Source organism: Balaenoptera ricei, chromosome 20 (assembly GCF_028023285.1).
Source record: "Balaenoptera ricei isolate mBalRic1 chromosome 20, mBalRic1.hap2, whole genome shotgun sequence".
NCBI classification, from domain to species: domain Eukaryota; kingdom Metazoa; phylum Chordata; class Mammalia; order Artiodactyla; family Balaenopteridae; genus Balaenoptera; species Balaenoptera ricei.
Genome location: NC_082658.1, coordinates 38,358,002 through 38,383,587, shown reverse-complemented (window position 1 = coordinate 38,383,587; position 25,586 = coordinate 38,358,002). Strand labels below are relative to the sequence as shown.

Genomic DNA, 25,586 nt, shown 5'->3' with positions numbered 1-25,586 from the left:
CTCTGGATGAGTCTCTGGGAATTTCTAGAATCTGGGGAAAGTAAGGGGGGATCTAGAGCCTTCGTTATACACACCAGGAAATCCTTGTTTTGCTGAGAACTTGGTCAAAGCTTTGGTGGTGTCAGCTCCAGAGACAAATCCAGTTTCCTTGCAGTTACTGCGTAAGAGTATCTGAAGAATTGTGGGTGTATGCCAGAATATTTAACAGGAGGCTCCTTCCTTTATGACATCACCAGGCAGGTAGCTAAGGGGACTATTTGAGACACTTGGAGAACAACAGCCAGTTCTGTGGGAGTGCAAGAACAGCAGGTTTTAAAACTGAGGGTAAATATTCAGACTTCATTAGGACCCTGAATACAAGCCAGCCGGTAAAATATGGGCTCTACCCACAGAGGCACAATCTATAATATGGTCAAGACAAATAAAGTTGGGTCCAAGGTAGCAGTTTCAGCACAGAAAGGGGCCGAGGTTACTAACACAACCCCTCAGCGAGGACATGCATACGATCTTGCCTCAAGCCAGCGGAGTGGCACGGCCTCCATGATCCCTTCAGCCCATCGAAGATCAGAAGCTGGGCATTCCACCATTCCCCATTTAGCATCAGACTACCCTCAATCTAGCTCCCCCCACTCAGGGCCAGGCGTCTCTGGAGCACCCAGCTGTCGAACCGAGACCCGATCAAAATCTGAAGCATACCGCCATGCTGTCCAGATGCAGCGGAATGTTAGTACATCCAGAGAGGAAGCAACTAGAAGAGGGGGTGAGAGCAAACCAGGGCGTGATATCAATAATCGCTACTCATTAATTCCAGATGCCAAATCCTCTCGCCGGTTGAGTTTTGTCGACCAGAAAGACAACTTCACAATCTTAGAAGAAGACCCACCCTCCAAGGTCCAGTACCCACAAGGGATCAGAGTTCCCCGTAGGCCTTTGGTTTATCCAAAGGATGAAGCAGTCCAAACTGAGCCCACTCGAAAGAGTTTGACTGCTGCTGATATCAGATCTCCAAGGAGACCCTCTAGCCCAGAACGCAGCGACAGCCGCATCTGTACAGACTCTCGACCAACCCAGAGAAGGATCCCTGGCCAAGTATCTGAAATGGGCTGTCAAAACTCAATTTACACAGAACCTAAGGCCTTGCATAGAAGTATGAACTTGGAATCATCCCTCAGACTCTCCTTCCTTAAAGATTTGGATGGTGGACATAAAGTTTCTATGCGCCCAGAGCCTGAGTCTATCCGCAAGCATTCTGTCTACACCGAAACCAAGTCCTTCCCAAAGGTCTTAATATCATCAGAAGTGGAGCCCAACGTGAAGTCCTCAATCCGAGGAGACAGTGAGGGTGGCCGAAGGGTCACCATCTCCCCCGGGGGACAGTCAGCTTCCCGTGTGACATCTCGAGCCGTGTCTGAGAGCCCCCGCAAATCTTCCACGTTTGTCAGTCCAGAGCCCATCTATAAGCAGCATACCACAAGACCCTCAAAAAGTACTTATGTGTCCTCAGGACCCACACTTAGGCATCCAGAGCCCTCTGGAAAGCCCTCTGTCCATGCAGAACTGGAACTGACCCCTCGGCCCTTACCCCCTCGGTCCTTACCGAGATATGGGCCAGACTCCTCATGGTGGGCCTTACTCAACCCTGATGTTGAAATGCCCCAAAGCCGGCCAATAACACTTGATTCCGAGCCTAAGTCCCCTTCTCCCGTAGACCTTTCAATGCCCTTTTTTGAAATGGAATCAAGCCCTTTCTGTGAGGATCTGATGTTCCAGAGAAGGAAGGCAAGTCCATCACCACCACCATCACCAAAGGAGTCTCCAAGCCCGGAACCACGGAGGGAAGTGCCACAGGTCCCCAAGCACACCTCCAAACAACCCATTCAAAGGTTTAGTGCTTTCTTCTTGGGTATGTGAAGAAGCGGACTACCCAGGTGCAGCCCCGATTTAGTGAGGTGGGACGCTGGGGTGGGCAAGAAGTTCCCCCTCCGTATTCTGGGCCTCAGAGCTGCCCTCCTGCCAGAGCCAAAGTTAGACCCATCCTTGAGCCCATTGCTCCATTCCTTCCCCACCAGCTTCTCTGAGCTCCAAGCTAATGACATCGATGACGATGCTTGGGCCAGCGTCAGGCATTGACTCTTCCAGGCAAGGCTGCTTAGCCTTTCAATGGAGGGTAGTAGAGAGTGGTTTGCAGGGTGGGAAGCTACTTCCCGAGAGTGGAGATAAAGAACTGAGCTGGTTGAGGGCTGGTAAAGAGAATAAGGTCCTCAGGTAAATATTCTGGCAACAAAGTGGGGCATAAATGAGCTGGGACTTAGACTTCCAAGCGGGGAAAGGCATTAACAGTGGCACAAAGAGAGGGTGGGGAAAAAGGGAGAGGGAGAGTGGGAATGTGACATTTAGTCTCAGGCTGGAGGAGCTTCTTGGAGACATCAAGGGCTGAGGGCACCTTTGTGTGGAGAAATGTGGAGCTAGAAAGGGAGATGTTATGTAGTGAGGGGAGGGGGCGTGTATCCCACAGAGAGAAAAAAAAAAGCAACAATCTCTGTTACTTTCAGATGTCTCTGAGGAAATGTACAATCGTGTCATCTGGTGGCTAAAAGGTCTGTGCTTTTCCCTCCTGTGGGTCCACTCTGGGGGGCTGGGAGGCAGGAGGACAGTTGGGAGGGTGGCCTCTGTATCCACAGAGCTAGATCTGTTAGGATGGTACATGCTGGGATTTTGACTTGAAGGGGCAGAGGAACTTCTCATCTTGCCTAAAATTCTACCATTAGAGTCATTCCTTTGGGACTTGGAAACTTTTTTCATTTTTAAGAGTCTCCTTTTAATGGGAAGGAGTCACTTTTGGAATGGAGAACGATTTAAGCCCATGGCCTTTCAGATTAGCTGGTCTTTACCTACCATGTGATAAAAAGCAGACATCAAAAGCCCCGTTAACACAAGCTACCTACTTCATGGTCTTACTCAGGCTAACTCCAAACTTATTCAGGTTGAGGGGGTCTCCCCATGTGTCCCTCTGCTTCCTCAGAACCCTCTTCAAGCCCCCATCCCAGGATCTGGGAGGTACTTATTGGCTGCTGCCCTGGCAGGCTCTCCAGGGATGTCTAGGTGAGGACATCAGTGGGTCCTGCAGCCAGCCAACTTGAGAATCCCCAGGGTCTGACCCCCCCCCGCCCCACTCACTTTGTGCTCTTGACCTCTCTGATAGGAGGGAAGGTGGGAACCAGTCCTAATACAGAGCATCTTAGTGGCAAGGAATTCCTGCTTCAAGCGTTATGGACCAAAACATGCTCCAGCACTGTGAGCACAAAAGAGGCCAGGGCTCTAGATGAGGACATTCCTAGAGAGGAGAGAGCCCTGGGAATGCAATCCAGTCCCCACCAGCAGTCCTGCCCCTCAGGGGAGCAAAGATCCATAAAGGAGAGGTTTTTAGAATAAGGACTCTGGAGTTATATCATTGGGTTTGAGCGCTGTGTCCACTGTTTTCTGACTGTGACCTTGGGTAAGTTATTTTACCTCTCCAATCATTAGTTTCCCCATCTGTTGTTAGGAACAATGGATTCCTCTTAAGGTTCTTGCGAGGACTCGCCAAGCTATTACATGTAACGCACTTAGCATGGTGCCTGGCAACAGTGAGCATACAGTAAATGCTAGCCGTTGTTATTTGGGCCACTTTGGACTAGGAAGGAATTTGGGCCAGGTTGTGCCCAAGTCCACTGGACATCTTTAGTAAAATTCTCTTTTTCCCCTCCTGTTGGCACTCTCTGAATTCCATTTGCTGCCCCCCCTGGGAATGCCTGGCTTCTACTCTCTCCATTATGACAGATGAGGAGGTAAGAACGCCCCTGGGAAGTTACTTCCCATCTTTCCGTGCTCCCCCTTATCCAAGTGCCTCTCTCACCCTTTAATGGAAGCAGATGTGAAAGGAGACAGACAGAGGTGCTCCCTATGGTTGGGCAGGTTGTTCACTGCACAAGGGCACCTGGCAGAGAAGCAGGGGCTGACATCTAGCCTGTGTTCCACTTGCCAAGCTGTGCACCTATGGGGCTGCATCTCCCCAGAGGGGCATTTACATGAAGGTACCAGAGCTAGTTGCAACGCTGGAGAGAAAGAGTAGAGACCTTTTGGCAAACGATGAATCCTGCCAAGTGCTCTGTGGGAAGTCTGTCTGGGAAGCCATAGGTTGGATCCATCCCCGCTTGGCTCTCCCCTCTCCAGCCTAGGGCGCTCCAGAAAGGGGACACTTTTCTGGGTTACACACTATTTGAGTCCTCAACTTGGAAAGGCACAAGGTGAACTCTGCTCTCGGCAGCCCTGTGTCCTGAATTTGGCAAAGAGTGTCCTGATTTCACAGTGCGTTGTTCCTATAAGTACTTTCATTCTTCTTGGTCCATGTTTGATAAGATAGTCCAAGCTCTTTTGCCTTCGTTCTTTCTCTTGCCATATCTCTCCCTTACCCAAAGTCCAGCATGGCCTCTAATGGACTAGCCCATTCATGGACTAGCCCAGGATGGGCAGTTGACTACAGATGGAAAACAAATGAGATGTGTGCGTGGCAGGGGAGAACAGCCTGAACTCAGATAACAGAACAGCTGCAGGGGATGTGCCACAAATGCGACTGCCACCCCCTCTGCCATGGCTGCTTATCTAGCCCTGTGCCCTGAGCTCAGCTGTGGGTGGGAGCAGCTACTTTTAGAGATTACCTCGATGCAGGACAGTAAATCCTTCTCTCCCTCCTGCCCTTCTCTCTTCTTTACTTTCTCCTCTCCTCCCTTCCTTCCATAAACAGTTTTTACGCAGATGCTTAGCACTCTGCTAGGCACTACTGAGGAGACCATTCAAGCCTCACAGCACACACATTCTTTGGCCTGGAGAAACTTACCATCTGGATGGGGAGATAAGACATATGGGCAGGAAACATTTAAACAACAATATGAAATAGTCTGTGCTCAAATGTTCAAGTGAATGCAACAGACTGAATAAGTGCTCTCGGAGGGTCTTAGGAGAGAGGGAGTCAGCAGGGAATTTGCGGGGAGGCGGTCAGGTTACCCGCTGCTTCCCGAAGCCAGGAGGATATCTTAGCCAGCCTCTTGCTCACCCCTTGATGCAAACCTATACCTTTGGGAAGGGATTAGTATTTCCCCTCATTCAGGATATGATGCTTTTGACAGAGCAAGTTCCTCCCTGTTTTTCTCCAGCTTGCCCTCTTTCTTTATGCATCTTGTTTTAGTTTAGGAAGTCAAAAGCCTTGGCAGCAGGACGGCTCCTTCTCAAAATAGCTCTTATCCTGTCTTGATAATTGCAGCTCTCCAGCCTGTTCAGCAGCAGAGCTGCTCCCCAGAAGCTGGGAAGAGAAGACTCCCAGGCGGCGGGGCCTGCTGGTCTTCTCTGGATCTCTGGAAGTGGGTGGCATGGAGGTGGGCGCGGTACTCTCCCCACAGGGTGTGCAAGAGCTAGGCCTTCCTCAGACTGTTCCCTAGGCTGCATGGCCCACAGGCAGTCCCAGGATGAAGACTCTGTGGTGCTGGTGTCCAAGGCCTCTGGTTCCTCTCATCTAGGAATGGTTGGCTGTGGAGTCTGGTGCAGATTCCATTCCCGGCAGGAATTCTCTGGTGGCCCAGCCACGGCGCCTGGCTCGTGGATGGCAGCCTGTTTGTCGCTGAGCTTCACAAGCCCTTCTGGGTCCACAGCTGGGGACGGAGCGTGATTCAGCCTCCTCCCAGGCGGCCCCTCAAGACCTTTCTGTCTAAGGAGCAGGGTAGACGGATGCTTCTCATCCTTGGATTGGGACATTAGGGACTGGAGTCTTCCCGGAGGAGGTTATGCTGGACTGAGGGAAACATTCCTGGTGGGGTTTTTTTTGGTATCAGAACTAGCAGAAGCTCAATAGGAAGGTCCTGAGGGTGCCCTATGCGGTCAGCGGGGGCTGTCTTCTCACACAACCCTGGGGAATTCCCTGGAATAAAGCAGCTCTTGTTGGGAGGGGCTGCCCTGGTCCCAAGATCCTGTGTCCTCAAGGCACCTAACCTACTCACCCTTAGATGTGCTGTCAGGGAACAAGGTGGTCTACTCCCTGCTGTATCAATTATGCATGGAATCAACTCTGGAAAACAGCAGGAACAAGAAGAGGCTGTTTCAGTGATGCCTAAGGCAGACTTCAGTATCTTAAGGGTGACATGTCATTTGTCCCTGGGGGATGGGATGGCCAGCCTCTTCTTGGCTCCTGAGTCACAGGGAAGTTTTGCTCAGGTAGACTAACCTGGCAAGGAAGAACCCAGAGCCTCGGAGCAGCACAGGGAGACTCCGCATTCCTGGGGATGTTAACAGAATCCTAGGATATGGGCTGTCTGGAGGGAACCCCAGAATCATTTTCCTACCCCCTCATTTTCTCTTGCTTTGTACAGAGGCTCATAGTTGAAAGGGAAGAGGTTTTTTGAAAGGATGGAGCAGAGCTGCTGAAAATGGGGCAGGGCACCTTGGGAGGCTTTTCATAGCAGCCTGACCCTCGCTACCCCGCTGCTTTTCCTGTCAGATGGTGCCTTGTTCACTGCAGCTATCATGGGCAGTCAAGCCCAGAGCAGGATGGGAGGCTGGAGACCTCTGGCCCAGACTTGCTATTCTGGGGACAGGCTAGGTTGACCAACTCATCAGGGTTTGCCCCGGGTGTTCCTGACTTTAACATTGAAAGTCTTGCATCCTGGGAACTCCCTGAGTCCTGAGCAAACCGGGACAGTTGGTCAGCCTAGGACAGATGGTGTGGTATGCCTCAGCAAGAGCCTCTGGAAGCACAGGGCAGGGGGGTAATGTCCTACCTCCACCGGGAGACGTGGGCAGATTACTCCCTCTGTCCGTACAATGAGGGCAGGAAAATGCTATGCCTTCTTCCCGAGCTTGATGGCAGAATCCCTTCATTTTTTTGTTCTGCCCAGAATGAGCACACATAGGGAAGAATCAGCCACATCCATTTTGGACTTTCTAGTGTATTTCCAGAAGCTACTTGGTTCCCTGCCTGGAACCCATCTCCAACATTACACATTTCTATCAGAGTAGTTTGGTGCTGTTTAAAATGGTGGGTTTTTCAGGTAAGAAGAGAGACAGTGGGCCTGAGTAGACTAGGGAGCTTGGCTTCAGAGGGTAGGTGCATACTCAAATGAGGAAGCCAATCTGTAACGCAGAAGCCATCTGACAGCTGCTCAGCCAGAAGAAGGCTGTCCTGAGTGACAGAAATGATCATGTCCCTTCACCCTCCTCTGCTCAGCTGCCTTTGGCCCAGCTGCCATGAGGGGAGAAGCAAGAGACAGCTGCACCTTGGGGGCTGAATGCAGGCCTGGAGGAGGGGGACAGAATGCAAGGCAGCTCCTGAGGGAAGCTCAGACTCTGACACTGTAGATGGAAGGACTGGATCAGCCAAAGTCATTTCCTTGGCACACCTACCACAGGCAAAGTCATCTAGCTCCAGGGGTCTCAACAGTGGCTGTTTTGGGGAATTGGGTTCAGTAAGTCTGAAACCAAGACCTGTTTTCTGGAGATAGAGTGGTGTCTAGCTGGAGAAGCTGACTCCACAGTTGGTGGCAGCATGGTCATTCCAGTGTCACTTTAGACTAAGGCTTTTCTCCCATCCCTCTACACCCATTACACGTGCACATGCTCATTCTTTGGAGGGAAGGCATTTGAAATAGTCACAGTTGACAGTTGCTAGTTTGGTGTTGATAATTTCGGTGTTAGCTGAGATAATAGCCGCCATTCATTTCAGTGATTATACCAGCGCTAAGTGTATTGCCTTAGTGAATCTTCACAGCAAACCTATGAGGTAGACTTTTTCTCCCTATTTCACAGATGAAGACACCGAGGCCCAGAGCTTGCTCATCAATGCCTGGAGCGCTCTAGGGAGCATCTTGCCCCAGGGGTTCGTATGTGGTGCATAAACCCTTTTTCTGTAGTCACATATTCCTGGAAGATAACTTCGTGATATTTCAGTAGCACCGTTAGATGTCAAGAATTGTGAGAGGAAAGGTTGTAGTGGGGGTAACATCTGGGTCTCTGCGTTTGAACTGAGAGGCTGGGAGGTCAGCGTGAGCTGGTAAACAGCCAGAATGAAGGGCAGGTTATGGGTCAGCGAAGCCCATAGCCTCAGGGCTTGTCTGTACTCCAAAATCAGAGTGGAAACTAAGCAATGATTCCTCTCGGTCAATCCATATTGATCAGACATCTCTTGGGGGCAGAGGCCTGATCACCCAGGCAGACATCGTGTGACAGATTCACTGAGTTGAAGTGAGTAGAGGTTAAAATAGAAAACATACTCCCTGTCCTTGAGGGGCTTGTGGTTAATTTGGAGAGAAAAGTATACAGATGGGTCACTTGAAAGGAAGTGAATATCAAAGGGCAAACAAAGTCCAGGGTAACGAGTCAGCAAAGCTTCCAGCATGGAGGCACTTGGAGGGTAAACACCAGGGGGAGACAGATTTGGGCTCAGTATAGTGAAGACCTTGGTAACTCACCACCCAAAGATTGAAGGGCAGCTGTTAGAGTCAGTGAGTTTTTGGCCATGGAAGATATTCGAGCAGAAGCTGGAAGGTCAAGGGAGGGGGACTTGAAGGGAGTCAGACATGCAGGGGGTAGTGGTATTAGGAGGTGTGTAAGTCCCTTCCATCCCTGAGCCTCCTGTGCCCTGCCCTGCCGCAGAGAGGATGTTGGAAGGGCCCTCTGGCTGGCTTCTATCACCCTGCTGGCTCTGGAACTGTCCCTTGCTGCGGCCGTTCAGCAGGTGCCAGGAAACTGCGTTCCCTGACCTTGCCACCCACATCTCATGCCTGCCCCAGAATCATGGGACACTGGGGAGCAATAAGGGAAGGAGTGAGGCTTAGGATATTTTGGTTTCTTGCCTCTGCGCAGACCTTGCTGGACAGACTGACTAAGGTTTCCTTGAAAGACACAAGCCAGTGATAGATAGACGTTTGGCTCCACCAGGGCTCTCTGACTGTATCATCACTGACTCAACACCTCTGGGGCAGAGGTACTATTAGCTCTTGCACCGCTTAAGGGGAACTGCTACCGAGAGGCAAATGTGGCCTTTGCTAGTCAGGCAGATCTGAAATCCTGATTTCTGGTGGTAATTACTCTTTATTCTTGACTTTGAACCTGGGTCCTGGCTTGGCCCAAGTGCAGCATCCTTGTTTGCCATCACTGTGCCATATACCCTTCACCCATGGGTGGGCAGGAAAGATCCAGTGGAGCGGGGGCCAGGAGGTTTTCCGTAAAGACCATGTTAGCCTGATCTAAGTAGAGGGAGCCCAGGACAGCAGACTGGGGCCGTGGTTGCTGATATGAGTTTCCCAGAAGAATCACCCTCTGTGCAAGGTATGTGTCGACTCTCCAGACGCTTGGCTTGAATACCCCACCCCAGCAGTGCCCCGGAAATTGTACCCTAGTCAAGGACATCGATGCCTGGTGGGATGTTGAATTTCTTCCTTCCTTCCTTCCTTCCTCCCTTCCTTCCTTTCTTTTCTGCCTGCATGGCTTGCAGGATCTCAGTTCCCCAACCAGGGACTGAACCCAGGCCCCAGCAGTGAAAGCCTGGAATCCTAACCACTAGGCCACCAGGGAACTCCCGGGATGTTGAATTTCAAGAGAGAACCAGAGCTCCAAGAGCTGAGGGGCACTGAGGCAAGGTTGGCCAGACAACCTGCTGGCTGGAGGTGGCACAGAGCACACAGTGACCAGTGACTCACACAAGGGCTGCTATATCTCAGCCCTGCTTCTGACCAAGTGTCAGACTCTACCTGTCCCAATATAGAACATGAGAGCTGGAGTTGAGGGTAGAACAATCCTCTCTTTCAACGGGGGAAACAGAAGCACAGGGAGGGGAAGGGACTTTCAGGCAGTGAGATAATTGCCAGAGCTGGCATGGGGACTTACTCCCAGGCCAAGTTCTCATGGAGACCCCTGAATTGCTGCAGGGCTAGCATGCGGGGTTGTATAGGTAGAGTCACCCAGAGTCTACCTTAGGCTTTTATTTTGCCCAGCCCATGCTTCATGTTGGGCCTGTGACCATCAAGACCACAAGATTCTTGGCTTGGAGATGAGTTCCATGGTCCCTTCCTCTTTTGGGGCCTCACTTCCTTCAAAGCAAGCTGGCACCAACATGCCTTAGGAAACACAGGGCTCTCTGGGGTCCGGGCAGCAGGTGCCAGAGCAGAGCTGGGATTCCAGCTGCAGCTGAGGATGAGCTGCTAGCTGAGATGTGTTTGTGTCTACACTTGAGCAGCAGCCAGAACTGGGGGAAGGAGGGACATTATGATTGTGGAAAACAAGGCTTTGTGATAGGGCCTGTCTTCCTTGACATAGGCTTTCTCCCTTCGGCCCAGCACCCACAGTCCAGGCCTTGCAGACTGAAGCATCCAAGAGGTATTCTTTTTTTTTTTTAATTAATTAATTTATTATTTATTTTGGCTGCGCTTGGTCTTAGTTGCGGCACGCAGGATCTTTGTTGCGGCATGCGGACTTCTTAGTTGCAGCATGCGTGCTTCTTAGTTGCGGCATGCGAACTCCTAGTTGCAGCATGCATGCGGGATCTAGTTCCCCAACCAGGGATCGAACCCGGGCTCCCTGCACTTCTTTAAGCAATGACACCCCTTCTATCCTCCAGCCCACCATTGCCAAATATTCAATAGCAGCCCCATGTTTTCTGAACCTGATCTCACCTGTGGTACCCAGGCCCCCTCCCTCTCTCTGCTGAGTTTTGACGGATCCCAACCAAGACCACTGGGTCACGGATCAGACTGAGATAGTGTAGGCAGGCCTCTGGCACTTCTACCAATAGAGGGAGGGGGCCATGCCTGTGGCCTCAGTTTTGTCTAAAGTGTATTCAAGCCAGTCAGTCTGCCCTGGAAGAGGACTCTTGGAAGCCAGGGAGGGGCATGCTGCTGGAAACTTCCGCAGAAGCCTGACCAGCTCAGACCTGTATTAGCTCAGGAAATCCCCACCAACTCCCCACCCCCTAAGCATCTATCTTCTCCTAGCTGCTGCTGACCCTTCTGAGCCTCTAATGCCTCTAAAGCTGCTGGGGCATCTGTTCCCACAGCATCTCACCTGCTTGCCCAGCATGGCCTCCCCTGAGGCCCTCGCCACCTTCCACAGCCACAGGCAAGGCTTCACTGCCCCGGAAAGGCCACTCAGCCTCTCCCTTCCATTCTTCCAACAGATGATCCCAGCATAATTTATGCAGCAAATCCTCTTTAATCTTTAATCTAGGGTCCTGCACGAAGGGAACCTCCTGTCTCTTCTTCACAGCTTGGCTGGAGGTGGAGATTGTCTGACATTCCACCTTAGGAGGTGTACAGAGGGTATGGACAATCGGTAACTTGGACATCAGCTGGGTTCAACTCCCACAAACCTTGTGGGCTCTCCGGGGTAACTGATCGGTTCTCTCCAACCTGTGAGGCAAACTCCCCTCTCCTTCCAAAGGTTTCTTCTCCTGGGGATACCAGGTGGGCCCTTCCTTTTTCTTTGGGGACTGGCTCAAGCCCCCACGGTGCTGCGCTGCCTGTGCAGGCCACTCTTTAGGGGCTGAGTAAGGAAGAGCCAAGTGACCAGCGAAGCCGTCCCGAGCGCCTCTCCGCACCCTGTCTCCGGGGGTCGAGAGCTGCAAAGCCCCACGGCGGGCCGGCCGCCCCTTGCCCAGCCGCACCTTGCCCAGCCTGCGCCGGCTCCCCGCGCCGCGGAGGTGCAGGCCCCGCCCCGGGGCCGCCCAGCCCAGCCCCGCCCCCACCGCCGGGCCCCGCCCCCGGCCGGTCCGCTCTCGGGGCGGCGGGCGGGGGCAGGCGGTGTGGCGAGGTCGGCACGCAGCTCCGGCCGCGGGTCGCTCGGGCGCTGTCCAGGCGGAGCCGGCCCGGCCCGGGCTGCAGCCATGGTAAGGCTGGCGGGCGCGGGGCGGGGCCGGGCGCGCAGGGCCCGCCGCTCCCGGGCGGCTTCGCCGAGACCCGCGGCGCCGCAGTCCAGGCTGTGCGGGGCGGGAGGCGCTGTCGCCTGCCGCGGGCACAGGCAGGCTGGCGGACGGCGCTGCGTCGCTGCTCCCAAGTTTCTTCTTCTGATGCGAGCAGACATGGAGTGGGCCCCGGCCACCGGGGTGCTGCCCCATTCTTGGACGAAGGGGTGGGTCCGTGCTGGGTGGGGAGGGGCGCCGGCTGAGACGCGCTGGTGGGCTGGGGTGAGTGAGTCAGGCAGGGGCGGAGGTGAGGGTCCCCACCCTTGCCTGGGTCAGCTGTTACCTGGGTGACTCTTCCTCGCCCACCTACCCTGGGCTCAGGGACCAGCACCAACTTCCTTGGAAAACACACACAGGAGGCCCGCAAACACTGCCTGACTCCCTAGGAGGGATGGTGAGACGCTTGGGCCCTCCCTTCCCACAACACCGTCTGCCCAGGGACCTCGGAGAGAGGGAGGCCCAGCCACCATCCTACCCCGTGGGATCAGCTATATCCCTCTGCCTCTGAGACAGGAACCATGGGGAATCTTCCTCCTGCTGCATCCTACCCCCTCCCCCGAAACCAGGTCCCTCTGCAGTGATGCAGGGTGGAGGGAACTCATTCCTGCCACCTGCCTGTGGTGGGAGGAGAAACAGTAACCCCAGCCAACCTCCCTGAAGACCCCCCAGGTAGGAAGTTTTGATGTTTGGCTGTGAGGGTTGCAAGCTCTTTTCCTGCCATCATTGCTAGAGCCTGCCACAAACACATTATGCTGAGTGTCAGGGCCTCCAGGCCCTATGCCAGCTTCTCCTCCCAGTCTGGAAGCCCCCTAGCCTTTGCCCTCTGCATTGGGAAGCACAGGCTGTTTACAGCAGGAGGAGATCCGTGACCAGCCTGTGGGGCAGGATGTTGGCTGTGGGCAGCCTCCAGAAAGGAACTCCCTGGGCCCTGTGGAATCAGAAGCTTCCAGGTCTAGAAAGGCCAAACTTTTGGGCTCTTCTCTCTCAAGCTGTGTCCAGGCCGAGGCCCAAGTCTTGGCCAGGAAGTCTTGGTGACACTGTGACCTTCCCCAAAGTGGGGTTTCCTGGGAGAGGCCAAGTGGTGCCTGCCTTTATCCCTGCCCCCATCCTTCTCCTCACATGGGGACGGACAGACTGATTGTACCAGGGATGGAAGCCTGGGGGAGCACTGATTGTTCTTAGTGCCAAGTGTCCCTAGTGCAGGGGCCGAGAGGGGCTTTTTCTGCCACACACTAAGTTCAGTTCAGCTGAGGTCTTGGTGCTTCAACTTGGCTGAGGCCACCCTGTTCCTCTGTATTTAAAGGCACCCCGTCACCACCAGAGTCCTCAGCCTCAGGCCCCTGCCTCAAGCCAGCCCAGTCCTTAAGCTGACTGGGTTCATGTCAAGCCAGACTTCTCTATGAGGGTCACTTTGTGAAAGGAGATCAGGCACCCAGCTGCTTCAGAGATCAGTGGGGAGAGCTCCCCAGCCCAGGAGCCCCAGGGGTTTTTAATTGGCATGCAGAAAGAATGACTTGGCTAACATTAATAACCATCCTGTGACTTGAGATGTACCTTCTCTCCCCAGGTTCAAAGCAGCTTGAGGTATCTGTCATCTGGGAGTGCTTTCTTTCCCCAGCCTTCCTGGGAGGCAAGGAAGGGCCATTCACAACTGGACATTAAGGCCCTGAAATTAAGACACTATTCAAAATCACAAAGGGTATTTCTAGCCAAACCAGAAACACTGGCCTCCTGACTCCTAGTCAAGTGCTCCATCTGCACACTCCCAGTTAGGTCCCTCAATTTGTCTCCCACCTAATCGGCAACTTTGAAGCCTCTGGGATCCCAGTCTCTCCTTGACCTGAACTCATGCCCCTCAGAGACCAAGTGTTAGCAGCTCCCCTGCTGACTCTGAAAGTGATGGGGTGATGAAAGTGATACAGGTCCCCATGAGTCAGAGGTCAGGTATCCTAGGATGGGAGGAGTCCCTGCAGCAAAGGCCTCTCCGTGGCTGGGACTCTCTGCAGGGAAATCTAGGGGCAGATTTCTGAAGGCAATGAGGTTCTCCAATGAGAGGACACAGAGGGACACTGGGAAGAAAAGTGGGGGCATTCCTAAGAGAACATACACCCAGGGGATTATAGGACACCCCCCACTACTTCAGCACTGCTTGAAGTTAAGGTGAAAGAGATTGGAATCCTTTGGGACTGGAGTCTCCTGGGTAGCTGCCCCATGTACTGATGGACCAGCTCACCTTGGGGACAGGTCTCAACCCTCTGTGTCCTTGGGGGTTACAGGAGAGGCCAAGTGGATCAAGAGCCTGTGTTGCAGACAGACTTGGGAGGCTGGTGCTGTGCCCATCGGGGTAGGCAGCGGGCAGGCATCATGGGGCAGCCAATCAGAGGAGGAGGGGACTGCAGAAAAAACGAGTGATCCTGCTGCAGCTGAGCTAGCTGTCCGTGGAGGGTGGGAGCCAAGGGAAGGGAGGAGGAGGGGTTGGGGAAGGACATTCCACAGGCTTTTTTGGCCCCTGACAGAGACAGGGGGGTCAGAGAGAAAGGGAAAGGAGCAAGTCAGGACGCTGGATTACAACAAGAGCATCAAGACCAGGCTGTTTCTGTGTGTGAGGAACTTTTCTTGGGAGATAAAATTAGACCTAGAGCTTGCTGACAGGGAGTCTGAAGCGTGGGACATGGACCGTTCACTGGGATGGCAAGGCAGTTCTGTCCCTGAGGACAGAACTGAAGCTGGGGTAAGGTGCTGCTCTGGGAGATGGGTGGACCTGCCCTGTCTTCCCCCTGCATTAGCTGGGATTGGGGGTCAAAGTCAGAAAATGATTTGGTCACTGGCGGAGCCGGGGGCAGGGAAGGACAGACAGGAGGTGAGGCCCCTCGTGTCCTGACTCCTTGTCTAGAGCCCCTGTGGGCCCCTCCGTGCTGATGAGCAGCTCCCTGGCATGGAGAGTGGTGCTGGGTTCCTGGTGACGCTACTTGAAGATTGCAAGGGCTGGGGGTCTCCATCAGTGCCTTCCCTTCTCCCTTGCTGCCCTGCTGCTCAGTGCCCCTGGGGAAAACCAGGCGGAGTGCAGTCCTCTCTCTCCCACCCTCAGCCTGACCCCCAGACCGACTGCTGGGTCACTGTGGGGTTGTGCAGAGGGGCAGGATTTCCCCGAATTCCCTAGACTCTTCAGCTGCCAGTAAACAAGACCTGCCACCCCCAGCCCCATCCCTTCTCTGTTGCCATATAATTAATCGTCCAAGCTGGGACACTTTGCAGAGTGAAAAGGGGCAATTATGCCAGAACAACAAACATAAACTGGGATGTATAGTCACCCCACCGGCCCCCACAAATACTGTGGGTAAGAAAAAGCCTGTTGGGTCAGGCTTGCCTCAGGACGGTCTCTTCTGGCCACTTGGCCCCTACCTGCTGGTTCCAGTTTCCATCTAAAAGACCCCTTTTCCTGTCTAGGCAAGCCCTGGAGACTACGGCTATCAGCAGGTATGGGGACTTGAGAGGCCACAGCCTGGAAGTAGCTCTTAGGGGACTTTCCCCTCTAGCCTCCCCCTCCAGTCCCTTCCCTCTGCATAAACCTGGCAGCGTGACTGCATCCCTCAGTTCTTCCCTTTGTAAAACGGGGGCCTGCAGGAAGGCCGCGGCCATGTTATCTCCCCTCACCCTGGCTGGGACTCCGCAGTGGCCTGGGGTAGCCCCCGCTGGCTTGGCTGATTCCCAGAGGGTGAGTCAGACTGTGAAACCGGCCCTTGTCCGTTGTCTGGGGGAGGCACGTGGGTTTTGTGAGGCCGAGCTGAGCCCAGCACCGCCAGGCACTCCGCAACGGGGGCTGGCCCCAAAGGGAGAGAGAGGAGGCATTAGGGTCTGGAGCTGAGGGTCAGAGCAGGGGTGGGGGTGGCCTGTCTTCCCAGCTGGAGATGGAGTGGAGCAGGTCTCCACAGAGGAGCCAGCCCCCCCCACCCCCGGCCTACCACCCGTGTGGTTCACAGTTGAGACCAGACCCTCTCCTGCACTGCAGGCTAAAGCCTATCTCTGGGCACAGGGGGCAAGGGGCAGCTGCGGGTGCTTCCCCCTACACATCCCTCACAGTTGGGGGCTGTCAGAAGTGTCCTTCTGTCCTCCCTCACCTGGTCCCTCCCAGCTCCCCTTCACCCACACCCAGCATCCACTGGCAGGTTTCCCCTTCGCTCCTGGGGCCCAGGCTCAGGCTCTGTGTGGCTCAGTGTCTGGAATAAGGGGGGTCAGGTCAGCTGTACTGAGTTCTGGGCAGTGAGTCCTGGGGAGTGAGCACCTCCAGTAGAGTCTGCACCTCAGTCCCAGAGCTCAGCGGCTGCAGTGACAGGAGGCGAAGAGACCCCTGCTGGCTCCTGATTTGCCTGGGGCTGGCAGCTCCCTTCTCCCCCGCCCTCACTCCTTCCTGCCCCTACCCCATTCTGGCTGTCTGCACTCTCCTTGAGTCCTGAGCCTCATTCTCCTCTCGGCTCTAATGCCTCTGTCTGCTCCCCCTCATTCGGCCTGACTTCCTGGCCTTTGGGGCAGTCCCTGGTCCTGGCTCGAAAGGGCAGCCTCAAAAAGCACCCTGTTGAGAGGGAGCATTGGGGCTGGAGCTACTCAGTTCCCCAGAGCACTTTGCAAGGGCTCTGGGGGCTGCCCAGGGCTGCTGCGGGACCCAGGGCCTTTCCTGACTTCTTGGACCCTTGGACCAGGGAGGCGTGTGAGCAGTTGCGGGAGGGATGGTGAGCGCTTCCTCTGGCTTGGCCGCCTGTGCAGTTTCTTTCCTTTCTAACCATAAGTGCTTTCCTTTCTCCCTCTCGCCTTCTCCTGTCTTCCTCCTTCATTCTTCCCTTCCTGCCACCTGCCCGCCTACCCCCCCCCCCACCCCGAACCCTCAGATTAAGCGCTTTCTGGAGGACGCAGATGATGCAGAACTGAACAAGTTCGTGAAGGATTTCCCAGGAAGCGAGACCTACCACCAACCAGAGGCCAAGACCTGGGTGTCCAGGCCCCAAATCCTGGAGCCGAGGCCCCAGGCCTCGGACCTCTGCCAGGATGACCTGGAGTTCAGACCCCCTTCGTGGCCCCAGCCCTCTGACAGCCAGCAGTACATCTCTGCCTCAGCCCCTCTCAGCCCCTCAGCCCGGCCCCGCAGCCCGTGGGGCAAGCTCGATCCCTATGACTCCTCTGAGGTAGAGCCTCCAGCCCTGCCCTTGCCTTTCAGTGGGCTGGTGCAGGAGGACCCAGGGAGGGAGCAGAGGGAGCCCGAGTGTGTGTGGACGTGTACGTGTGTGTGTGTGTGTGTGCACGCACGCATGTGCGTGCTGAGCTGGAGCCCCTCTCTGTCCTGTGTTGGCCCCAACTCTGTAGTGTCACCCCCCAGGTACGTTGGAAACTGACAATATCAGCAGGGACAGGAACCCAGCTGGTAGCCCCAGATGGGGCCTCAAAGGAGCCTGGCACTGCTCTTTCAGGCTGGCGTTGGGTCCTGGGGTTCTTCTGCCTCCACCCTGATGCACTCTGCCTTCTTGTCCACTAGGATGACAAGGAGTATGTGGGCTTTGCGACCCTCCCCAATCAAGTCCATCGAAAGTCCGTGAAGAAAGGTTTTGACTTTACCCTCATGGTGGCAGGTAGAGCAGGGGCGGGGCAGGGCAGGGCTGGGCAAGAGGTGTTTCAAGTGGGGATGGTCTATATGTGGGGAGTGGGTATGGGTAGGGCAGGAGAAAGCCAGGGGCTGTGCCTTTTTTGCAAAATAGCTGGGAGACATGGGTGGCCAAAAGTATGTATACGTTGCAGGGGAGGGGGTGGTGACGAAGTACAAAGAACATTTAACCCTCAGTTTTCTAGTAGTTGCCTTTCTCTGTGTGACCTTGGGCAATCTCTTATCCTCTCTGGGCCTCATCCAAATGAGAAGGCTGGACGAGCTCTTGCCTCTGCTTCCTTCCAGCTCTGCTGTGGTTTAGTTAGTCTCTTCCCAATTAGGTAAGAGAGCAGCTGCCCCCGCAACCCCGCCACCTTGGTCTGGTGGGGTTGCCTCTTGGTTACAAATCTGATTTGGTGCCTCTGTCCTCTCTCCCCTGTCAGGAGAGTCTGGTCTGGGGAAATCCACTCTCGTCAATAGCCTCTTCCTCACTGATCTGTACCGGGACCGGAAACTCCTCAGTGCTGAAGGTGAGGAAAGGAGAGGAGCGTGGAGACAGGCAGGCAGAGCTGACTTGGGAAATCGAACTGACTGCAGGCTCTGAGGGATGGGGCCTTCCCCAGCAAGCAGGGAGCCGTGGCTTCCTAGAGAGACTGCCGGCATCTCTCTGTAGGCCTATTTAGCCTGGCAGCCCACCAGCCAGCTCCCTAAAGATTTGGGTGCCGAAGCAGGGCAGGGACCAGAATCCTGCTCTTGGAGTGAGTCTCTGACCCCCAAAGGATTCCAGGAATCCGAGAAAAGAGCCGGGAGCAGAGAAGAGGCTGGGGCCAGAGCCAACAGCCACCGGCATTTCCTGTGTTGGGAAATGTGCTCCTTGCTGGTTCCCAGAGAACAGGCCCCCAGGCAGCCCCCGGGGGCGGGAAGGGGGGCAGTGTGGGTGAGGCAGTCTGGGCAGCACTGGCTGGGGTGGGTGGTGTGTCCTGACTGGGCAGGTCCTTGCCCTTGCCCTGGCCTCAGTTTCCCCCTTCTCCAGAGCGGATCATGCAAACAGTGGAGATCACTAAACATGCAGTGGACATAGAAGAGAAGGGTGTGAAGCTGCGGCTCACCATTGTGGACACACCGGGTTTTGGGGATGCGGTCAACAACACAGAGTGGTATGTCTGACCAAGCACAGCCCCTGCCCCGACCCCTACCAACTCCGTACACACACACAGGGGCGCACATAGGCTCAGACACACCCACAATTGTCAAGAGGAAGGGGTTTGTGCCCTTGAGCGTGCCACTGCCCTTTACCGGACAGCTGTCTCCTCTGTAAAGTGAGAGGGAAGGCCTTGGAACAGATGATCTCTAATGTTCCGTTGACTTGACCCACAATTCTAGAATGGGGTTGAGGACACAGATAGGAAAGAAGAGCCTCAAGAAAGCAAACACATGTGAAAACGTGTAGCACAGAGCCTGACATATAGTAGGTGGTCAGTAGTTGTCACCGTCCCTCCTTCCATTCCTTTCACCAGCAACATTTTAGTTGCTACAAGCAAGTTATTAAAGGCGTGAGAGTGCGTGGAGGGAGGGGTGAGGGGAGAAATAAGAGGCAAAGGGTGGAACTTTGTTTAAACTCCCGGGACCCTCTAGGCCACCTGCCAAAATAAAAGGTGGCTTGCCAGCCCCACCGCAATCATCCCTGACATTTTTTTCAGGAACTAGAAGGATGCTTAGATAATGGTCAGTCAGACAGACCTGAGTAGATGAGGAGGAGAATGGGTGATAAGGACAGGAGAAAAGGTGATGCCTTTGATGAGGGAGTTAGGCAGGGTGGTGCTGAGACACCTAGACTGAGAGTTCAGATCTTGATTCAGCATTTAGGAACTGCGTGATCTTGAGCAAATGACCACATTCCCATTTCTTCAACTGAAAAATGCTGGCCTTACCACCTCACCCAGTTGATCTGAAAATCAACCCAGAAAGATGCATGTGAATATGCATTAAAGATGTACAGTTTTTACAGGGCTGTGTACATTATACTTATGAATATTAAGATGATAATGTCAGGATCAGTGAAACATAAAAGTGTGGGGTCCCCTGTTCAAAATGATTAAGAATTTCAGCATGGCCACAGCAGAGAATAAACCAAATGTGGGCCTCTCTGAGCGCAGGGCCCCAGTATGACTGCACGGGTCACACGCCCAGGAAGCTGACCCTGTATAATTGCCTCACAGACTGATCAGACCCTTACGGACCTTTCTGTGCTCTGAACCACTACCCCCTCCATTTGTGCTTGATCATTACAACACGTGACTTTCGGCTCAGCACACTGGTTCATCTTCAACTTCATGATCGAAGCCTTGAGGGGAAGGCCACTTCTTACATTCTTGCCACACACTGTGCTGGTACATGGTGCATGGTCTCTGTAAGTAGTCCTGCTGGATTGAGGTGGTCTCCAGTCATCACCCCTCTTCCGGATCTGGGACTACGTCTCAGCAAACTGGGCTCGCCCTGAAACTCGAGCCCCAACCGGCACCTGCTTCCTACTTTAGCAAGTATCACTCTCTCCTTCAATCAGTCTACTTACCTCCTCTTGCCTTCCATAATAATAATAATTTCACTTGCCTGGCACCTCACAGTTTACAGTGTACCACCACATATACTCATTTAGTCAACCAGCAGGAATTTATTGAGCACAGACGAGGTGTCCAGCCTGTGCTGGACGTGTTAAGGGATGCAGAACAAGTGTGAATAATCCTTGTCACTGGGAGGCTTACAGTCTAGTGGCAGTGGGAGTGGGGGAGTGGGGGGGGCAGCAGGTCTCTAACGTGTGTCAATCAGGTAAAAACTTAGGTTAGTAAATGAGTTGGGCTTTGTGGTGGCAAACACACTGAACTAGGAGTCAGAAAGCCAGGGGCTTGAGTGGGTAGAGAATTTGCTAGCTAAAGTGATCTGGATTAAGTCTCTTAGCAGCTCTGGATTTAGCTTCTTCATGTATAAAATGAGAATAATGATGCTCATAATGTCCACCCATCAGGGCACCTATCAGTGAGGATGAAACTCAATAACAGAAGAGCAAGAGACTTGAAAATTGAGGTTGTTGAATATATATATATATATATATATATATATATATATATATATATATATATATATATATATATATATATAACCTCTGTGTGTGGTGAAGGGAAGGGGAGAGCAGTGTGCATTGCTGTAGTCACAGGAGCCTTCATGGAAGAGATGGTTCTTGGATATGGCTTTGAAGGATGGAGGGGGCTTGGAGAGGTGGAGGAGAGGATGGAACCACATGAACAAAGGCTCTGAGGCTGAACTGTGAACCTGACTTAGGGCTGCCCTGGCCTCCAGTTGGTTTTCACCTGCCGGCACCTTGCTAGTCTTATTGCTTTGTTTGGTCACCTGGGCTCTTTTCCGTTCATCAAGCTAGTATTTATTGACCTCTGTCTGTGTGCTTAGTCTGATTTTCTATCAGGATGTTTGAGATGCACCCCTGTCCCACCCAGGTACCTCCCTGAAGATGTAATAAAGCAAGTCGGGGAGTAGCAAAGTCTTGAAAAGACTGCTCGGGGCGTGGGCTCCTTGCAGTCCCAGAGCTCACCAGGCAGCCCTCAATCCCAGTTTCTCTGCTTGTCTGTCCCTGCCCCAGCTGGAAGCCTGTGGCAGAATACATCGACCAGCAGTTTGAGCAGTATTTCCGAGATGAGAGTGGCCTGAACCGCAAGAACATCCAAGACAACAGGGTGCACTGCTGCCTGTACTTCATCTCGCCCTTCGGCCACGGGTATGGTCTGAGCCTGAGGCTCCTGACACCACCGGGTGTTGCCAAGGGAACAGGCCAAGAGCACCAGGGGCAGGGCTGCCACTAGCAGGTGGTCACAGTTTCCTGTTCCCCAGGCTCCGGCCATTGGATGTTGAATTTATGAAGGCCCTGCATCAGCGGGTCAACATCGTGCCTATCTTGGCAAAGGCGGACACACTGACACCTCCAGAAGTGGAGCGCAAGAAACGCAAAGTGAGGGAAGCTGGTGGGGGAGGGGAGCAGGTGGGCTTCTGGAAAGGATGGGGTCCCCAGAACTATGGGCCCCTCATGTGTTTGCCAGATCCGGGAGGAGATTGAGCACTTTGGAATCAAGGTCTACCAATTCCCAGACTGTGATTCTGACGAGGATGAGGACTTCAAATTACAGGACCAAGCCCTAAAGGTGGGGCCACCCCAGGGCATCCCTTTCTCATCTTGTTTCTTCTGGGCAGAAAAGGGAAGTAGAATTCTATATAAGGGTGGGCTATTGGGGTGGAAGAGGACCCTGGTTTCCTAGAATGAACCAGAGAAGATGAAGATAAAGGTGGAAAGGAACAGGTGAGAATGGGGGTGTTGACAGACACCCCTAACTTCTTCCAGGAAAGCATCCCATTTGCTGTAATTGGGAGCAACACTGTGGTAGAGGCCAGAGGGCGGCGAGTTCGGGGCCGGCTCTACCCCTGGGGCATTGTGGAAGGTAAAGCACTGAGCTTGTGACCAGGGTATCTCCTTGCCCTCAGTGGTTCTCCTCTACCCATGCCCCTGGCTGACCCCTAGCCTTGCTGTGCAGTGGAAAACCCAGGGCACTGCGACTTTGTGAAGCTGCGGACCATGCTGGTGCGTACTCACATGCAGGACCTGAAGGACGTGACACGGGAGACACATTATGAGAACTACCGGGCACAGTGCATCCAGAGCATGACCCGCCTGGTGGTGAAAGAACGGAATCGCAAGTATGGCCAAAGGCCAGGACGGAGCTGGCAGGGGTGGGGTCCCAAGCACAGCCTTGGGTGAGACAAAGCCCTTCCTTTGTTCTATAGGCTCTGGGCTCAATCCAAGCAGGTGCTGGGGTCTCCCTAGCCTTACCAACCCCCCTTTCCCCTCCCCCTCAGCAAACTGACTCGAGAGAGTGGCACCGACTTCCCCATTCCTGCTGTCCCACCAGGGACAGATCCAGAAACCGAGAGGCTGATCCGAGAGAAAGATGAGGAGGTGAGGGTTGGGTGGGACGGTAGGGGTTGCCAGCCTGAGAGGACCCCTGCTTAATCATAACCCTCAGTATCTCTTGGTTTGGGAATAGGAATATCCCTGGCCCTGGTACATATCTGGATCCTGGATTGGTAGCTTAGTGGTTCTACCCAAAGACTCCATCACACCTCAGGGCTACCAAGGCCCTGGCTGAAGGGATTAGAGGTTGGGGGCACTTCTCTAAATCTATAGGACTCTCTGAAAGGCCCAACTTTGATTCATGTGCCTGTTCCAGCTGCGACGGATGCAGGAGATGCTGCACAAAATCCAAAGACAGATGAAGGAGACCCATTAGCTGGCTTTCAGCCCTGAATATTTAAACGCTGCCTCTTTGTCCCACCTATGCCGGCCCCTCCCAGCACCAGCTCTGCTCAGGCCCCTGCAGCTGCTGCCACTTCGCCTTACATCCCTGCTGCCTCCCCAGAGACTCAGAGGAAATAAAGTTTAACAAATCTGTAGGTGGCTTCTGGTGTCACTGTCTGTATCTTTATAAATTTATTTATTTTATTTATTTATTTTTGGCTGCGTTGGGTCTTCGTTGCTGTGGGCGGGCTTTCTCTAGTTGCGGTGAGCAGGGGCTACTCTTCGTTGTGGTGCACGGGCTTCTCATTGCAGCGGCTTCTCGTTGCGGAGCACGGGCTCTAGGCATGCGGGCTTCAGTAGTTGTGGCACGGGGGCTCAGTAGTTGTGGCTTGTGGGCTCTAGAACGCAGGCTCAGTAGTTATGGCGCACGGGCCTGGTTGCTCCATGGCATGTGGGATCTTCCCGGACCAGGGCTCGAACCCATGTTCCCTGCATTGGCAGGCGGATTCTTAACCATTGTGCCACCAGCGAAGCCCACTGTCTGTATCTTTACCATCTCATGGAAACCAAGAAGATCCTAGGACCCAGTTTTGAAAGGTTGCTGGAAGAGGGTGCTGGCTTCTGACTTTTAGTAGGGAAGGGAGAGTGAGGAAAACTTTCCCCTCCCATGACAGGGTTCAGTCCGTGCCCAGAATCCAGCCTGGCCTGTCCATCCTCCTGACTGTATCTTTCCTGACTCTGTTATCTGGAGCCCCTCTCATCTTTACCACATACAGTACTGACAACCCCACAGAAGTTTAGGATTTGATATCTCCCCCGAGAAAACATCGTATTAATTGCATGCAGCCTTCGTATTTCCCCTGATTTGGGGAAAGGGATATGTAGTACGAATTAAGTTCTGTACTCTAGGAAGCCTGTGATAGAGCACAGAACAAATGCTGAAACCCCTGTAATCACCAAACACTATATATAGTAAGTGCTGGGAATGGAGAGAGTACAATCATTGTCCTGGAAGAATTCAGTATTCATTTAACAAATATTTATTAAGCATCTGCTAGGCTGAAGACACTGTTTTATTTTTATTTTTATTTTTTTTTATTTTTTATTTTTTATTTTTTTTGTTTTTGTTTTTGTTTTTTTCACACACACACACTGTATTTTATTTTTACAAGAGATAAATAGACTGACACCAAGCATTGTACATGGGTGACCACAACAAAAGCAACAATGATTGCAATTACCAAACATGAAACACACTCATACTATGTCATAATATTGACATTCAGTCCAGTAATCCTCCACTGTAACAGCTCCTTTACTTTGCAGTGAAAATTGATTTGTATATTCTTTGCCTCTGAGTCCTTGTGGGATTTTTTTTTTTTTTTTTAATTCAGACAGAAAGTCACAAAAATTATACTCATCCTCATCAGTTCACTCAGTCCCATGTAATTAATTTTTTTTTTCATCTTGATCTTTTGTTAGCACTTTTATGAGTTCATCAGTTTTTCATTAGAGTTCTGAAAATGCTTATTCATTCAGTTCAGCAGTACAGTCAGTTACCAGAAACCTGTACTTGTCAGAGTCTTTTCCATGAATTTCTTGAAGATGAAACCCTTTTATAGGAACATTTTTGCAAAATCATCAGAGTACACCCAGAACTGTCTGTAAATGACAAAAGACTTAAAAATGACCACGGTTCAAGATTTGATGAAAGTTCATAATAATGCAGTTGACAAGAAAATTAGTTATTTCTGAGATATACATTTTAAAGTAATAACTAGGATTATTACTTATAACATTATACCAGAACATATAAGATTTTTAGAAATTTCATGTAATGTCTGAAACATTTATATTAACATATTTCCATACATATTTCCATACAAATACAAATATAAGATTTTTAGAAATTTCATGTAATGTCTGAAACATTTATATTAACATATTTCCATACAAATAACCCAATGATTTTTTATTTTTTTAAAAATTTTAAAATTTGTTACATGTGTTTAATCTCCTCCTCCACCACTTTAAATTTATTTATTTATTTATTTATGGCTGTGTTGGGTCTTCGTTTCTGTTCGAGGGCTTTCTCTAGTTGTGGCAAGTGGGGGCCACTCTTCATCGCGGTGCGCGGGCCTCTCACTATCGCGGCCTCTCGTTGCGGAGCACAGGCTCCAGACGTGCAGGCTCAGTAGTTGTGGCTCACGGGCCTAGTTGCTCCGTGGCATGTGGGATCTTCCCAGACCAGGGCTCGAACCCGTGTGCCCTGCATTGGCAGGCAGATTCTCAACCACTGCGCCACGAGGGAAGCCCCTGTTTTATTTTTTTTAATTTTTATATTATTTATTTATTTATTTTTTAATTTTATTTTTGGCTGCGTTGGGTCTTCGTTGCTGCACGCGGGCTTTCTCTAGTTGAAGCGAGGGGGCTGCTCTTCATTGCGGTGCGTGGGCTTCTCATTGCAGTGGTTTCTCTTGTTGCAGAGCACAGGCTCTAGGCGCGCGGGCTTCAGTAGTTGTGGCACGTGGGCTCAGTGGTTGTGGCTTGCAGGCTCTAGAGCGCAGGCCCAGTAGTTGTGGCACACGGGCTTAGTTGCTCTGCGGCATGTGGGATCTTCCCAG

At 52.7% G+C, this 25,586-nt stretch overlaps 1 protein-coding gene across 6 annotated transcripts; it reads left to right on the top strand.

Annotated features, from left to right (window-relative positions):
* The first annotated feature begins 408 nt into the window (after positions 1–408).
* On the top strand, positions 409–23,117 carry SEPTIN4 (septin 4). 6 transcript variants are annotated; one of them, XM_059907208.1, is made up of 14 exons: positions 409–1,903; positions 2,553–2,597; positions 3,820–3,827; positions 16,861–17,154; positions 17,502–17,595; positions 18,050–18,136; positions 18,640–18,763; positions 21,259–21,393; positions 21,507–21,624; positions 21,713–21,814; positions 22,012–22,108; positions 22,202–22,364; positions 22,524–22,623; positions 22,895–23,117. In XM_059907208.1, exons 1-14 carry the CDS (start codon positions 409–411, stop codon positions 22,952–22,954), a joined length of 2,922 nt encoding a protein of 973 aa, XP_059763191.1. In that variant the 3' UTR covers positions 22,955–23,117. The 6 variants fall into 6 exon arrangements, with proteins under 6 accessions (XP_059763191.1, XP_059763192.1, XP_059763193.1 ...); XM_059907209.1 differs by lacking the exons at positions 409–1,903; positions 2,553–2,597; positions 3,820–3,827 and adding exons at positions 11,796–11,902; positions 15,425–15,454; XM_059907213.1 differs by lacking the exons at positions 409–1,903; positions 2,553–2,597; positions 3,820–3,827 and adding exons at positions 14,527–14,708; positions 15,425–15,454.
* Positions 23,118–25,586: the final 2,469 nt, after the last annotated feature.